Source organism: Cyprinodon tularosa, unplaced genomic scaffold, assembly GCF_016077235.1.
Source record: "Cyprinodon tularosa strain WSP-4 unplaced genomic scaffold, ASM1607723v1 ctg67, whole genome shotgun sequence".
Taxonomy (NCBI): Eukaryota; Metazoa; Chordata; class Actinopteri; order Cyprinodontiformes; family Cyprinodontidae; genus Cyprinodon; species Cyprinodon tularosa.
In genome coordinates, this window is record NW_024039418.1 from 1,848,384 (window position 1) to 1,865,153 (window position 16,770).

Genomic DNA, 16,770 nt, shown 5'->3' on the forward strand with positions numbered 1-16,770 from the left:
CAGGTCTTTGGAGTGTCCCCTGGATGAGGGGGAGGGGATTGGACATGTATAAGCTTGTGCTTCTTCCATCCCCTTTTCAAGCCTAAAACTAGAAAAAGTTGTAACCACAAAAGTCAGGTAAATACTGTAAGAAAATTGTTGTTTTTGAAAGAAAAAAATAAAGATGCAAAATTTAACAGGGGAAAAAAATTGCGTTTGCTTTTTTAAATTGTATTTTTCATTTACCAGTTCAAGATAATGATCATTCCACAGATATAATAGTAACCTTTAAGCTATACCGTCTCAGTGACGGAGATGAAAACACAAGGAGAAACAAGAAAGCACGCAAATTATTGCACTTATTATAATTAATCGAGTGATTAGAATTTATTGTGCGATTAACTGATAATTGTGACAGGCCTTCTCAAGACTTGAGACTTTACTTGGACTTGCAAAAAATGACTTGTGAACATGTCCGGTATCGGACATGAAAATGTTATATCAGGAAATCCCTTATTTTCATGAAGAAATTTTAAATCCGTATTTTATGTTTTTATGTCTGAAGGATTCAGCTTGAGTTCTCACAGAAACTGATCTACTCAATATTTATGATTACTCTCAAATTTCAATAATTACTAATAAAGCAGTCTTTATTTGTTTTGAAGACTATTTCCAGCAGAATATTTTTTATGGCTTTGCAGTCAGTCCACTGCGGTAAAGAAGCTTTTATTCCGCTCCAGGGTTTTCCAGGAGTCAGTGTTAATGTGTGTCCAGGAGTAAAGTTTCAGTCTTCTTTGCTCTGTGGATTTATGCATTGGTGCATTGTTGCCAGGATGTTAACATCCTTCGAGCTTAAAATCATTTCTATTTCAGATTTCTTTCTGGTGCTTCCCATCCTGGCTTTTAAAAATCATTGAGGGTTATAATGGCGTGTTTAATTGCAGCTTTAAATCCTATTAAACGCCGTGATTTAAAAAAAAAATCCTCACTTAATTAGAATTTTGTTGCTTTTTATGGAAGCCGGAGCTAAACTCAGTCTAACTAGGCCTTTGGGTTCTGGGTAACCTCTTTAAACATTTCTACTCTGAATGAATCCTGCATTTTATAATCCTGAGATCAATTAGTATCAATGAAATGCAGAAAAAAATGGAACTTATGGTTCAATTCTAGAGACATTATTGAAAGACATCAAAGCGACGGGCGCAGCTTGTCGAAAACAAGCAGGTGTTCTTGTGATCTAGTTGGGAAAATGGGAAGAAAAAAAATAGCAGCAGCTCCTTTGTTGTCTGAAACAGCGCTGCTCTCAAAGTCAGAGCAGAACAAATTGAGATGGAGGAAAAGTATTAAAATAGCACCTGTTTGGAGTATCACTCTTTTCCTTTTGGCTCAGAGTTGCGTTTTTATCCCCTGATCTAACTTTGTGTTTTATTCTGGCAGATGGTGATGGCTATCAGGACCACCTTCTCCCTGCATGTTTAGATGATGCCTGTCAGCAGAGTATCATCTACGCTGCCAAGCGGACTTCCAAAGAGGTACAAACACAACACTATTCCTCATTTTCTACCTACCTTATCCTCCTTCTTTGATGCCTCATAACCTGGTGTCATGCGATCGGTTGACATTCCTAGGTAATTTTTTACCTTGTTAGTGAGTTTTTAAGTCTACAGTTGGATCTTTGGATGCCAGCAGAGAGAGGATCCATGAAGTAAGCATTTCACAAACATAAAGCCATAAGTTGTGCTTTTGTTGAAAGTAAATTGTTCATTTTATATAATTCTTCCCTTATTTTGTTTCCTAAATGACTTCTGTTTACTAAGGAGCTTCCTAAATGACTGACAGACTGTTGAGGACTGTAATGTGTTGCAGTATTTTTGGTATTTTCCTTTAAACTAGGGGTAACCAATAAAAAATCAGAGGGGTCCGAATAAAGAAAATCATCAACTATTAAAGGTCCGGAGACATTTTTAATTACAATCCGTTACTTTAAACAGAATTTTACACTGAAATAAAATGCAGATTTTCATGCATCCATGTTATACATTGAAATTTTAAATGAAAAATATAAAAACAGAACATTTTTCCATAATAAAATCTAAATAGTTTTTGAAGTAGAGAACAACAAACGTTCATTTTGGTATATAGATAATTACCTGACTCACTGTTTTTATAAAACACCTGAACTGAGCGTTACTTTTTTCCTTTCTTTTTTCTGTCTTAATGTTGGCAGTGGGCTTTAGGCTGCCCTGCAAGGCTTTAAACCTGGGTTTGAATGGAGACTAAGCCATTCTCAAGCACATATCAAGGTGCTCATTCTGAGCCTGGATCCAGATTTACAGTCAGGTCCATAAATATTGGGACATCAACACAATTCTAATCTTTTTGGCTCTATACAGCACCACCATGGATTTGAAATGAAACAAACAAGATTTGCTTTATCTGCAGACTTTCAGCTTTAATTTGAGGGTATTTACATCCAAATCAGATGAACAGTGTAGGAATTACAACAGTGTGTATATGTGCCTGCCACTTTTTAAGGGACCAAAAGTAATGGGACAGATTAATAATCATAAATCAAACTTTCACTTTTTAATACTTGGTTGCAAATCTTTTACAGTCAATTACAGCCTGAAGTCTGGAAGGCATAGACATCACCAGACGCTGGGTTTCATCCCTGGTGATGCTCTGCCAGGCCTCTACTGCAACAGTCTTCAGTTCCTGCTTGTTCTTGGGGCATTTTCCCTTCAGTTTTGTCTTCAGCAAGTGAAATGCATGCTCAATCGGATTCAGGTCAGGTGATTGACTTGGCCATTGCATAACATTCCACTTCTTTCCCTTACAAAACTCTTTGGTTGCTTTCGCGGTATGCTTTGGGTCATTGTCCATCTGCACTGTGAAGCGCCGTCCAATGAGTTCTGAAGCATTTGGCTGAATATGAGCGGATAATATTGCCCGAAACACTTCAGAATTCATCCTGCTGCTTTTGTCAGCAGTCACATCATCAATAAATACAAGAGAACCAGTTCTATTGGCAGCCATACATGCCCACGCCATGACACTAACACCACAATGCTTCACTGATGAGGTGTATGCTTTGAATCATGAGCAGTTCCTTTCCTTCTCCACACTCTTCTCTCTCCATCACTCTGGTACAAGTTGATGTTGGTCTCATCCGTCCAAAGGATGTTGTTCCAGAACTGTGAAGGCTTTTTTAGATGTTGTTTGGCAAACTCTAATCTGGCCTTCCAGTTTTTGAGGCTCACCAATGGTTTATATCTTGTGGTAAACCCTCTGTATTCACTCTGGTGAAGTCTTCTCTTGATTGTTGACTTTGACACACATACACCTACCTCCTGGAGAGTGTTCTTGATCTGGCCAACTGTTGTGAAGGGTTTTTTCTTCACCAGGGAAAGAATTTTTCGGTCATCCACCACAGTGGTTTTCCGTGGTCTTCCGGGTCTTTTGGTGTTGCTGAGCTCACCGGTGCGTTCTTTCTTCTTAAGAATGTTCCAAACACTTGATTTGGCCACACCTAATGTTTTAGCTATCTCTCTGATGGGTTTGTTTTGATTTTTCAGCCTAATGATGGCTTGCTTCACTGATAGCGACAGCTCTTTAGATCTCATATTGACAGTTGACAGCAACAGATTCCAAATGCAAATAGCAGACTTAAAATGAACTCTGGACCTTTTATCTGCTCCTTGTAAATGGGATAATGAGGGAATAACACACACCTGGCCATGGAACAGCTGAACAGCAGATTGTCCCATTACTTTTGGTCCCTTAAAAAGTGGCAGGCACATATACACACTGTTGTAATTCCTACACCGTTCATCTGATTTGAATGTAAATACCCTCAAATTAAAGCTGAAAGTCTGCAGATAAAGCAAATCTTGTTTGTTTCATTTCAAATCCATTGTGGTGGTGTATAGAGCCAAAAAGATTAGAATTGTGTTGATGTCCCAATATTTATGGACCTGACTGTATTTTTGATTCTGTTCATGGTGGAGAATCCTGCTTCACAGCAGCAGGTTGAGCCAAACATCCTCTAAATGTGCAGGGTCATCTTTGAGCACGCCATTTCACTTTTCTTTCACCAGTTCACCGCAGTTCTTCCAGCAGTCCACACTTTCTCTGCTCTCTTTTTCTCATGGTCTTCTCCTTCTTTCCCATCGCCCGGCTTGCCACAGGTTTGCCTGTAAAGTCAAGGGCCCAATGTAAAAAAAAAAAAAAAGAAAGAAAGTTCCCCTTTAAATAAAATGCAGCTGTTCCTTTACATTCAGAACAAACCTATGAGAATATTTCTATTTTGTAAGCAATTTTCATTTTGAATCCCAGGTCTGCAGATATCTCCCTACGATGCATTAACTGGTTCTCTCCTATTACCGTCGTCTATTTCAGGAAGCCAGCAGCCATGTGGCTCGCTGCAGGAGGTTTGGTGCTGATTCCGTACTTCACTTTTGTTTTTGGAACAATAAAAATATGACAGATTTGCACAAACACGCACCCATGTAGTTTTATTGACTGCATGACAAAAATCTAAAGCAGCGCATAAACAAAACATGTTCACAAAAAAGTTTTTGCTCTCCACCACCACCTACGAAGAGTCTGTGAGATTCTCTTTGTTAGGTCTACTTCTTGGCAGGGGGATCCCCTTCCTTCTGCCGTTTTTTATTTTTTAAACTAGAGAGCTGCCATTCACTCATTTTTGATTCTAGAGCAGATATATTACAGGCTTTTGGCCATGACCTCCCACACTTTCACATAATAAATATGCCAAACCTCAGAGATGTGCACTGTGTGGATGAGTTCCCTGCATGTTTTGCCTCTCAGCACGAAAACAATGATTGAAAGGAGTGAAGGCAAGAAGGGAGGACTTATCAGCTCTGATTGATGAAGTAAACACATGTTGTGTACTTTGTTGTTGTGTGTGAGAGACAGTCATTACTGTCGAAGAAAGACCGATGGAGGCGATAGTGGGCGCAGTGAGGAGCAAACCTATTTCTCTTTAACCTCCACAGCTGTTTGCAACATTTATTGTCTTGCTTTATGCATTTTAAAATCTACAATTGTCTTTTTTTTTTTTTTTATTATTTAAATTTCTGCAACTTACACAGACATATACATACAAGTCCACATTCAGGCTGCTGCTCTATATGGTATACTTAAAAAAGAACAAAACTTTGGAAGTATATACAACGAGTTAGGCTTACAAGTAAAGTAGGTCACATGGTTAAACATAAGTAACTTACAAACATAAATGTAGTTGGTAATTAAATAAGCAGCAGCAATGGAATAAAAATTAAATAGAAAATATTAAAGGGGAAGTTCGGTTTTTAACACTTAGCCCATTTTCTTTAGTGTCCAGGATGAAATCGAATGATCGACACCAAACTTTTGACAATTGGTCCTGTCTCTGCTATTTGGCTCAAGCAGAATCCCCCCCTGGCTGCTTCAGAATGGCTTCCATAGAGCATGTCCGATAATGTCCTTAAAACAACCTTAAACGTTCTTTTTTTTAAATATGCTACTCACCGGGTCGTCAGCGCTGTTCAATGACGTTCCAAAAAAAGTTTCGTAAAGAAAAAACGTTCCTGTAGTGTTTTATTTAGCATTTTGTAAATCCTATTGAGTTCTGTTGGAATAGTCAATATTCCCCTGCCACCGGAAACGGAAATGGGGCCTGTTTACACAGTTGTAGTCTTTTCGCTTCACTCTGGGTACTCCGACGTCGAGAATCAAGAATCCACCTTTCGTATTCCATTTTCAGAGTTTTTTAAAGTGTTTAACAGAGACGTTAGCACCTCGACGTCGGAGTACACAGAGTGAAGCGAAAAGACTACAACTGTGTAAACAGGCCCCATTTCCGTTTCCGGTGGCAGGGGAATATTGACTATTCCAACAGAACTCAATAGGATTTACAAAATGCTAAATAAAACACTACAGGAACGTTTTTTCTTCACGAAACTTTTTTTGGAACGTCATTGAACAGCGCTGACGACACGGTGAGTAGCATATTTAAAAAAAAGAAGGTCTAAGGTTGTTTTAAGGACATTATCGGACATGCTCTATGGAAGCCATTCTGAAGCAGCCAGGGGGGGATTCTGCATGAGCCAAAAAGCAGAGACAGGAGCAATTGTCAAAATTTTGGTGTTGATCATTCGATTTCATCCTGGACACTACAGAAAATGGGCTAAAAGTGTTAAAAACCGGAATTCTCCTTTAAGTAAATATAAGAAAGTACAATAGAAAGAAAGAAAAAATAAAGAAAAAAAAGTTTTACTGTGTTAATATAGTCATGGCCGGTTTCCACCTATTAACAAATATGTCTTTTTGAAGCCTCAGCCAATAAGTTATTTGTTCAATTCAATTCAGTTTATTTCTATAGCGCCAATTCACAACACATGTCATCTCAAGGCTCTTTACAGTTCAACCAGATCATCCAGTCAGATTGATTCAAAGTTTTCTATCTAAGGAAAAACAGTTGATTGCATCGAATCATTGACTCTTCAGCAATCCCTCACACTAAGCATGCTTGTAGCGACAGTGGAGAGGAAAAACTCCCCCTTAACAGGAAGAAACCTCCAGCAGAACCAGGCTCAGTGTGAGCGGCCATCTGCTGAGGCCCACTGGGGTTCAAGGAGACAGAAGCAGACATAGAAAAAGCAGCTGTAGAAGGCGACCCCATCCAGGAAACACACAGCCAGGCAGACGAGCTCCGAGCCAGCTCCCATGCCAGAGGATGAAGAGAGCACATCCAGTCAGTCACGGTCAGAGAAACAGGACCACACTGGAAAACAGGCCGATCTCCAGCATCTATAAACAAAGGTGTTATGGAATCTTATTTGTAATTTTACAATATGTTTTTAAAAGATTATATCTTCATCCATTTTTAATGGTAATTTTGCCTTTCTGGTCAGCTCCCGAATGAAAGCAATAGAATACAGCTAATAATGACCCCCTGAACAAACTGATTCAGGATATTCATCAGTTTTCTTCTGGTTAAATCAGAAGATGACCAGGCGGGTTTGTAAAAGCTGTTTACAAAAAGACCAAAGCAGCAAAAGCACAAATGACTGAAGGTTGAAGATGTCCATTTCCCACTAGTTGAACCAAACGCGGACTGATTGCTCTGTCGTTCGTTTTCAGTTACCCCCCAGTTCTGATATAAAAACCTGTTTCTTCACCTCCTATTTTTAAAGTTCATGGTTTTTGTCAATTGCTTCAGACCAGATATAAAGCGGCATATTGCTCTTACCTGCAGCCGTCTGTCATTGCTGCTGCAGGCACATCAGAAATTCTCTCATTTAAACTGAAACCTGCTGCTATGGTCTGTTGATGAAATCATTTTAGACAGCATTCATAAATGCCTCAACATTTCTTTAGCTTTGACCCAATCTGCACACTTGATTGGGTGGAAAACTTTTAAAACTCTAATCCTCAAATGACTAAACCTTTAAATTAGAGGGCGGTCCTCAGGGACCAGTGTCCCTCATGTTTTAGCCCCCATATCCCTGTTCCAGCACAGAGACTGTCAGTTAGTTCTGTGTAAAGCTGCTAATGACTCACTTATATACATCCTATTTCAGCAGAGAGCCTTTAAACACTCATAGGAGAGTCATCCACCTCTCAAAGACACAGTACTGCACTAATTATGACAAATCTCAACTGTATTAGCTCAATATTTACAAAGCGAAAATTGGGATGTAAACACCAATAAGATTAGAAGCAAAAACCAACATGATTTAAGGGATGGTATATAATCTCAGAAGCTAAGGAGGGATGAAATATACACCCAGTGAGTCCAGCTGTTGTTTGCTGCTTCTGTTGGTGAGCAGTCAGCTTCCTTCTTTGGTCTTTCTAACCACACGCTGATCTCATTTCTAGCCACTATAACCTTTTCTTTCTCTTAGTCTCTCACTCTCAGTTTTACAGCAGGATAATGACCACAGACAGCAGCGTAATTGTGTGACACAGCTGTCAGCCAAGCTCTAGCAGGTAGGCAGGGTGTTTCTTTTCGCTTCCGCCACACAAAACAGACCATCTTATCAACAAACAAGCAGATATCAGAGACCATGACACTTATGGTATTGTTATATGTTCCTCATGGTTAATAATGCAGTGAAGCAGTGTTTTTATTTTATTTTTTTTCATGTTTGAATCCATTCATAATCTTCCTTTTATTGGAAATTATACGTGTGACTTTAATGCAAAGACCAGTAAAGTTTTTTTTTTTTGTTTTTTTTATTAAACTGGAATTTATATTTAGTGTAAAATAACTTGAACTCAGTGATTGTGAACGAAAAAAAATTAGAAAAGCACAGGGAAGTTTGAATATTTATTTACAAGATTATGAACTCTAAACATACATCTGGGCCCAAAATGAAAATGAGGTCAACAAAAAGTAAACAGGTAATTTAACTATTAATTGACCCAACTAAGGATACGTTCACACTGCAGTCTGAAGTGACCCAAATCCGATTATTTTTGCCCATATGCGACCTGGATCTGATCTTTTCATGGCTGTCTGAGCAACACAGATCCGATTTTTTTCCAATCCGACTCAGCCCACTTGGCTCTTGGGTCCTGAATCCGATACGAATCTGATTCTTTCAAATGCGACCTGCGTCTGAACGGCCAGGTCGCATTCATCCGACCTGAACGCCTTTAATACCTAACAAAGGTCGCTATTCTGCGTCTTCCTATGAAGAAGCGGCAAGAAAAACAACCACCATGACCAATGATAACGCTTAGAGCAGTATTTATGTTTAACCATATTGAAAAGATTGAGTTTTTAAGGTTTGGAAAGATCGCTAGATTCGCTCCACCATCCATGTTTACTTCCGTAAACGCAGAGCTCGCTGGCTTGTGACGCCATTGCTTCCTCTACTGCGCATGTGGGACACTTGGGTTGTATGACTGCAGTTCACACAGGAGATCACATACAAGTTGCATATATTTGGAAATGTGAACAGCAACGCAAAAAAATCAGATTTCACAAAAGAAAAAAAAATCAGAATTAAGCATCAAGGTCTGCAGTGTGAATGTAGCCAAACGGACACACATGGGCAACATCTATACTGGCTCATCAGGCCATTTTGACACGAGACGGAACATTTACCTAAACAAAACTACAACAAAAAGAGCAAACTGATAGGAAATGATGTAATAATTTAATCAATTATATTTTAATAATTTAATTTAAATTAAAATATTTTTATTTAATTAAGCTCTCTAACTTTAATTACAACCAACACCTAACAAAATGGAAAAAACTAACTTTCCCACATATCTTCTCAGGGCTCGATGTTAACCATCGCCCAATCTCCCGGGGCAAGTAGTTTTTATTGTCGGGAGAGTACAAATTTCATTGCATTTCCCCGTCGGGCAAGTGCAATGATCGCAAAAAAAAAAATATTTATCACTTAAAATTACTTTAAAATCACCGACATTCGATGAAAACGACCCAGAAGCGTTGCCGGCGCCATTTTTGTTGTTTTGTACACATTCTCGCATAATTTGAAAAAGCCAGGTGATTTTCCGCCAGATTGCGTGATTTTTGTCCACCTAGCGGTAATTTTGATGTAGTTACCAAAACGACAAATGGCTGCATTTATTTTGTCAGGGAAAACTAATCCTGAGTCAGTTAAAAGTCAGGGAATTCTGAAATGATGTCAGACTGTGGAAACCCTGTATAAAATAACTATGTATAATGATTCTCTAGAAAAGTCACATTATATTAATAGTATTATCTTGTATAAACATACCGTGACTCTAAAATAAAAGTTATTCATTTGTGACATTGACTTCTGTCTTGTGATTTATCTTAAGTTTTTAACCTGTCAAGTTTTTTTTAGATTTTTAACATTACAATTTATATTTTTCCAAGCACACAACAGTTTAAAGCAAAGTTTAGTTTGAAAAGAATGTGCAGGAAGGATTGAAAAGCATGTTAACACGGTAATGTAGGTTTGAGTTCATTATCTGACGCATGCAGATACACACCAGGAACCTGGAAACTTAAAAAATACTGAATTACAAAAAACATTTAAAAAACAAACATGTTTCATTGATATATATATATAAAAATGAATATTAGGAGCTATATTTATCAAACATAATACTGGGCAAGTAAAAATTGTTTCTGGGCAAATTAAATGTGAAAGTCACTTGCCTTTTGGGCAAGTGGTAAAAATCCTTAACGTCAACCGCTGCTTCTAAAAATGAGTGGAAGAGTCCAAACAAGTCTCGGTGCCAGAGATAATTTGCAGCTGGGACTCCTGCTTCACTGGCCCAGCCACCCCACATGGTAGCCTCATAGGAACTGCAACACACAGGAAAAGTATTAGTTCAAAACAAGTCATACAAGAAAAATTTAGCACAATGATTCAACCAAATGTTTGCACCCAAATAGCCAACCAATGCCAAATCATAAGTAAAAAGAATAAAAAACAATATGGTAAACAAATATAAAGTGATATATTTAAATAAAAAAGAATTACTAGACCACTTATTGTGTTGCTGCGCATGCTGCCATCACAGCGATGCTGAATGAATAAAGACAGTAGGTGTTAATCCTGTCTGTTGATTGCTGGTTGAGTGTCGGCTCTAAGAACCTGATCCTCCCGCGCTGCCCACCTGCCAGCAGAGAGTGAGTGACCCACGCAGCAAGTGTTTGGCTACCAGCCATGTCTCCTGGCTCCGTGTCAAAGCCAACCAGAAAGAATGGATGAGACCTGCAGGGGGTCCTGCTGCTCTTTTCTGCTGGCTTATGCTCAAAACAACAAGAGCTTAAAAAATGACCACTTAACTTTTATTAACATTAGATGGAGAGTTCTATGTTAATTGTAGTGAAAGTAAATTCAGAACATGAGCTAAAAACATTTGGCCAATGCCCTCATTTTTTCTCCTGAACACAGCTGAGTGTAAACAAAGCTTATGCATCACAATGCTTGTTGTTAACAGATATATTTAATAAAGCAGATAAATAACCCAATAATTTTGGAGAAATATATTTAAAGGTTTTCTGACAAAAAGTTAAAATGTTAATTAAACCCAAAATAAATTCCCCGCTTATTTGTTTCTTTTAATATTAAAACAAACCAATTGTACAAAATAGTCTAAGTTTTTTATTTATTTAACTAATCTAGATGTCTTTAACCTTTTAAACTATAGACGTTAGTGGTGGGGCGTGATTAAAACTTAATAGGGTTAATTACAGGTTCTGTGATTAATTAATCTCATTAGTTGCATGAAAACCATATTAACAAAATAAACACACTTTACCATAAAAAAAACTCTATTGTTCCTCAATTATTGAATAAATATATCGGCAAATACTTTACAGCCAGGTATCGGGTATCGGGACCAAAAAATGGCATTGGCGCAACATTATCACTTAGATTTATTTAGAAACCCATGACAACTTATGCAGTTGCTTTGAAAAACTGCTTCTATAGAAGTGTGAACAATCATGAACATTAATTAGTTTTCTAATTAATTAGGCTTCTTCAGTTCTAACTAGTGGAAAGGAGCACTCAGATTTTTATATTCAGTGTACCATTTGTTCCCCCATTTGTTCCACCTACAGTATATTCATCTCAGTGCTCCGCCCCCCATTAGTTAGAACTGAAGAAGCCTCTTGGATGAGAGGCGAAATGTCCTCAGGAAAACTTCACGTCCAGTTGCCTAGACTGAACTTTTCAAGCTCAACAACAGGAAAAGAAAGTGTGCGGCAGGCACAAAGAGTAGCTAAGGTTCATGATGAAAGGAAGAGTACGGGTTTGTTATGAAACAGGCAGTTCATGTAAACAGAGATTTTGAACTCCTGATCAATCAAGATGTAGATCCGATTTGAGATAATAAACAATAAAAGTAATTAAACCTGATTGATCTCTCAATGGAGAAATTCACTTCTGCATCTTAACCCATCCCTTTGGGGAGCAGTGGGCTGCCACTGTGCGGTGCCTGAGGAGCAATCGGGGATTAAAGGAATAGTACACCCAAAACATGATTAGCCTTCATTTTCTACTCACCCCCATGCTGAACAACACTCTGGAGTACTTTTTTGATATCTCAAATGCATCTGGAGATCTGGGAGGCTTCTTGCTGTCTGCTGACATTCAAATAATGGAGGTCTATGGCGCCCGAGGCAGAAAGGTCCATAAAAGTCCACAAAAAACGTGTCAATATTCCTCCATACTGCTCGTCCAATGTATTCCAAGTGTCCTGAGTGGGTAGCGTCCATAATTTCCTCGAAACGAAGTCATTTAGAATGTTTTTAGAGCATAAACAGTAGTGTATAGGATTTCCTAAAAGCGCGTTCACGAGTCTACGGAAACCGCGGCAGACCAAACCAGACAGTTGTTCAAAACTGAAAATGAAGGCTAATCATGTTTTGGGTGTACTATTCCTTTAAGGGTCTTGCTCAGGGACCCAGAAGGCAGGCTGTGGGGATCAACCGGGTACTTGCGACCTTCTCACAGCACAAATGCACTGCTCTAACCACTAGGCCAACACAGAAATTTTGCACATGTAAAAAAAGGCTGTTTCTGAACGTCCGCCCTAACCCGTAAATCCCTCAATCACTATATGGAGAGGGGACTTTAAAGTAGACTTCATTGTGAATTTAATTAACTGACCGTTCGGACATATAATCACTCTTTTTTGCTCCCTGTTGGTCACATGACTGTGCCTCCCTGCACGGTGCCTGCGCCATCTTTGTTCACCCTAGCCCCAAAACAAATATAAAAAAAAGAATAATAAATATACCTGCTTATCTAGCGACCATGGATGATCACTACTTTTCAAGGTGCATTGTGGGAAATTTTGAGTCCACTTGTTTTCTTATCCACTAGGCATTCAGACACTATATATATTAGGGGTGGAACGGTTCGGTTCACGGTTTCGTGGTCACGGTTTTCGGTTCGGTATATGTTGATTGTTAGCCTGACATGTTGGTCGTGTTGCTGTAAGCATAAACAAAACGGGTTGCACAATGCTTGCACACTGTTTTTATCCACAACTTTCTTTCCGCCGTCATCGTAGGTCACTCTAAATGCAAAGTGGTCCCATACAGCAGACCTATAAAGTGCTGCTGGCGCGTCTTCCAACTCCTGTTCTTTCCCACTCGCCAGTCCAACACAATTCTCCACAACAACTGATTTTTTTCTGCTACACCCGGCTACGCTGCTTTGCTTCTTCTTCTTCTTGTTTACTACTGGTGGTTGGCTTTGGTCGCAGTACCGCCACCTTCTGCTCTGGAGTGTAAACGCTTCGCCTATGAGAAAAAGGAGCAGCGCATGAACCGAACGCAACACACGCGAATCGAACCGAACGGTTCAGGCGGTTTTCATAAACCGTTCCATCCCTAATATATACTGTATATATATATATATATATATACTTAAAAGCTGTACAAATCTACTCAAACTTCATTTTTGAGTAGAGAAGCTACTAAAATTGTTTTTTTGAAAACTGTTTGTTTTCTGTACAGTATGTACCAAAAGCCCTTATATGGCATTGTAGGATCTACTCTACCTAAAGAAGCTTGAATGTGTTCTTTGATTCAAAGACTGATGAAAAATGATTTAACTAAATTTTAGTTGGATTCAGGAATTTTTTTCCTTGCCATAAGGAATTTAATTTTAGCCATAATGTTACGGATATCTGGCCTTGACGGAACTATAAAACAAAGGACTTTGATTTAAGCCTCATCTTGTAACAACCGAGCCACAGAAGTGAAGATCATTCCTTCCATCCTTATTGTAGCTTTAGAACTTTTCTGGGCTTTACAGCTTGGTTGCATAGATCCTGATGCCAGGTTGAAGCGGGCACCTTCAGTAAAAGTCCATCTCTCAGTGGGCCGTCGCTGCTTTGGCAGCATGTTAAGGATGAATTGGACGGCTCGTATGAAGAGCAACGCTGGTCCAAATGTTATTCCATCCAAATAACTTGATTATGAGAAAAAGAAAAACTTCACCATTAGAGTATTTTAGTGGAAGTTTTATTTAAACTGTTTACTTCTTAAAATTGATGCTTTTATATTTCCTATAAATAACAATTCATTCCACCTCTTTCAGCCAATTTAAACCTGTTTAGATAAAACTGAATTAACCACATTACTAAAATATTCAGAAATGTACTGTTGTCCAAATGAAGCCACTATATCTTACATGAAATCCTTTATGAATACTTTTGTTGCTTATTAGTATATTTTTGGTGGGGTGTGGACCTAGTGGTTAGGGCATAGAGCTTGGAATCTTGAGATTGTGAGTTTGAAACTCACTCACACAGACGTCTTTCAGCCCTGACCAACTTTGCCCTGCTGAAAAGCTCCCCTCAGCATGATGCTGTCACCACCATGTTTCTAGCAAGAGAGGTGTGTTTAGGTTGATGTTTTTTGAGTGTGCACCAAACGCGGGGTGCAGGGTGCTTTAAATCCACTACTTAAGTGTTCCACATATTTAGATGTCTCCCTGCTTTAATGCACCTGAGTCAACTGTTCAGGTCACTGGCAAGACTTTGGAGATGCTGACTGCGCACAGAGGAGGTAATTGAGCCAATTGATCAAGTGTATGGAGGACCAACTGTGCCATATTTAAAAATAAATACAGAAATAAATAAATGCTCAATAAATAATTAAGCATACAATTAATTGCCACCAAAAATGCAATAAACAAATGAATGTAAGTAGAAATTAAATTTTACAGTGAGACGTAAATGTATATAACTCTTTTAATTAGCTTCTTTATTTATTTGCCTTTGTAATATTTTTTGTCCTTTATAATCTTCAACTTTATTTTTTTAATTACTTACATTTTTATGTATTTATTTATGTGCATGTTATAATATTTTTGTCTGTTTTATTCTTCCTTTGTATTTTTTTTACCCTAGTTATTTATTCGCCGCTATTTATTTCTGCCTGCCTTTTTTACATTTCTGTCTGCATTTCTGCCTGATTATGCAAATGAGGAGGGGGTGTGTCCTAGAGAGTCACCCTCTGCTCATTGGTTGGCGGTCCATCTTCTTAACTGACAGAGCTCAGAGTACTAAGTTAAATGTTCTCTTTTCTGTTGCTTTTGTTCAATAAAAGTACGTTTTAAGATTATTTAAGGCGAGAACATTATACTTTTAAGCATGACCATATGGCCCATTCACAGATTTAATGCGTAATTTAAAAGAAAATGTTCCGAACTTGAGAGGACCGCGGCAACCAACGGAGCTCCGAAGCTAACGGCAGCCCGTCCGCGGCGACCCTCTCTCGGCATAGCTGTGTGTGAAGGACCGCTGGCTATGATGGCGATTTTTTGTTGTATTTGGCAAAGTTTGGGAAAGTTTGTCCTCGCCAAGGACATACTTTGTGAGAACACGAGTCCCTACTCACGTTCTAAAGACTTCAGACTCGACTTCAGACTCTCCTCTCCTCCTGTAGATTCGACCGATGCAGTAAAATGCTAACCAACCAATGAGCAGAGGGTGACTCTAGGACACATCCCCTCCTTATTTGCATAATGAGGCAGAAATGCATACAAAAATGTAAATACGACAGTCAGAAATAATTAGCTGGGAAGAAATAACTAGGGTAAAAAAAAAAAAGGAAGAATAAAACAGACAAAAATATTATAGTATGCACATAAATAAATTCTTAAAAATGTAAGTAATTAAAAAATAAAGTTGAAGATTATAAAGGACAAAAAAATTAAATAAGGTAAATATTACAAAGGTTAATAAATAAAGAAGCTAATTAAAAGAGTTATATACATTTATGTCTCACTTTATCATTTAATTTCTTCTTACATTTATTTTTTTATTGTATTTTTGCTGGCAATTAATTGCATGCTTATTTATTTATTGAGCATTTATTTATTTCTGTATTTATTTTTAAATATGGCACAGTTGGTCCTCCATACAGGTGTGTTTGACCAGGGATACATGGAAAAGGAGCAGGGCATTCAGTTATACATTCAGTGGTCTGTCAGATAAACATTCAGTAAAAGAAGTTAAACTTTTTGGTTCTGAAGTGACACGTAGGAAAACTGAAAACTGCAAAAGATAAAGAATTACATTTAACCAGCTACTTTGTTTTTTTCATATATTTTAGGATTGAGCTGCAGCCGGCTATTTTTAGAAGCATAAATTGAGGCAATGCACAGGAATCTAAAGCCCTGGATTACAACAAGTGTAAGGAGTTGTTGCTATGGCGAATACTCAGGTCATGCAACAGTGGCCATGTGGGTGAATGTCAAAGTATCATCAGTGGGAATTTCAGGAAGGTTTTCCTGCAGAGCTTTGCATTTGTTTCACCCTCTATTGTTCTGATGTGTTGCATTAAGACATACAGTCAGTGTCATATTTACAGACTTAAAGCCCACCTCTAGGTCGCCAGTGGCAACATCGCTGTGCCGTTTCCACCTTCTCCTCCATTCCGTCTCTTGCTGTTTTTCAGAGTCAATTTTAATGTAATGAACTTTAAAGTCGTTATACTTCTGGGTATCCAAAAGCCATTATTTTTTATGTTTTCTTTTTATTTATTTTTTTTATTCACTTAGCCTTGGACAGCTTAGTCTGACAGCGTTACAGCACCCCCCTACATCACCCCATAAATCCACTCTCCCCCAACACCTCCCACCTACACCACAGGCCACCCACATTTTAATTTCTTGGCCTAATGAAGCGGGAGCTCTCTCCGTCAAGTCGAATCAATGGGAGTCTGCGAGCATGCTGTCGCTTTTTCACTTTAGTCATCAGCGAAGCCGGAAAAGCTATTATTTATTTATTTATTTCCTAAGCGTA

The 16,770-nt window shown here is 38.4% G+C and overlaps 1 protein-coding gene across 1 annotated transcript in view; it reads left to right on the forward strand.

Moving 5' to 3' along the window:
* Positions 1-16,770, forward strand: part of itfg1 (integrin alpha FG-GAP repeat containing 1) — a 282,738-nt gene that overhangs the window by 94,938 nt on the left and 171,030 nt on the right. Inside the window, exon 9 of the mRNA XM_038267323.1 lies at positions 1,417-1,511. Within this exon, the coding sequence (XP_038123251.1) occupies positions 1,417-1,511 (95 nt within the window). The remainder of the gene's footprint in view (positions 1-1,416; positions 1,512-16,770) is intronic.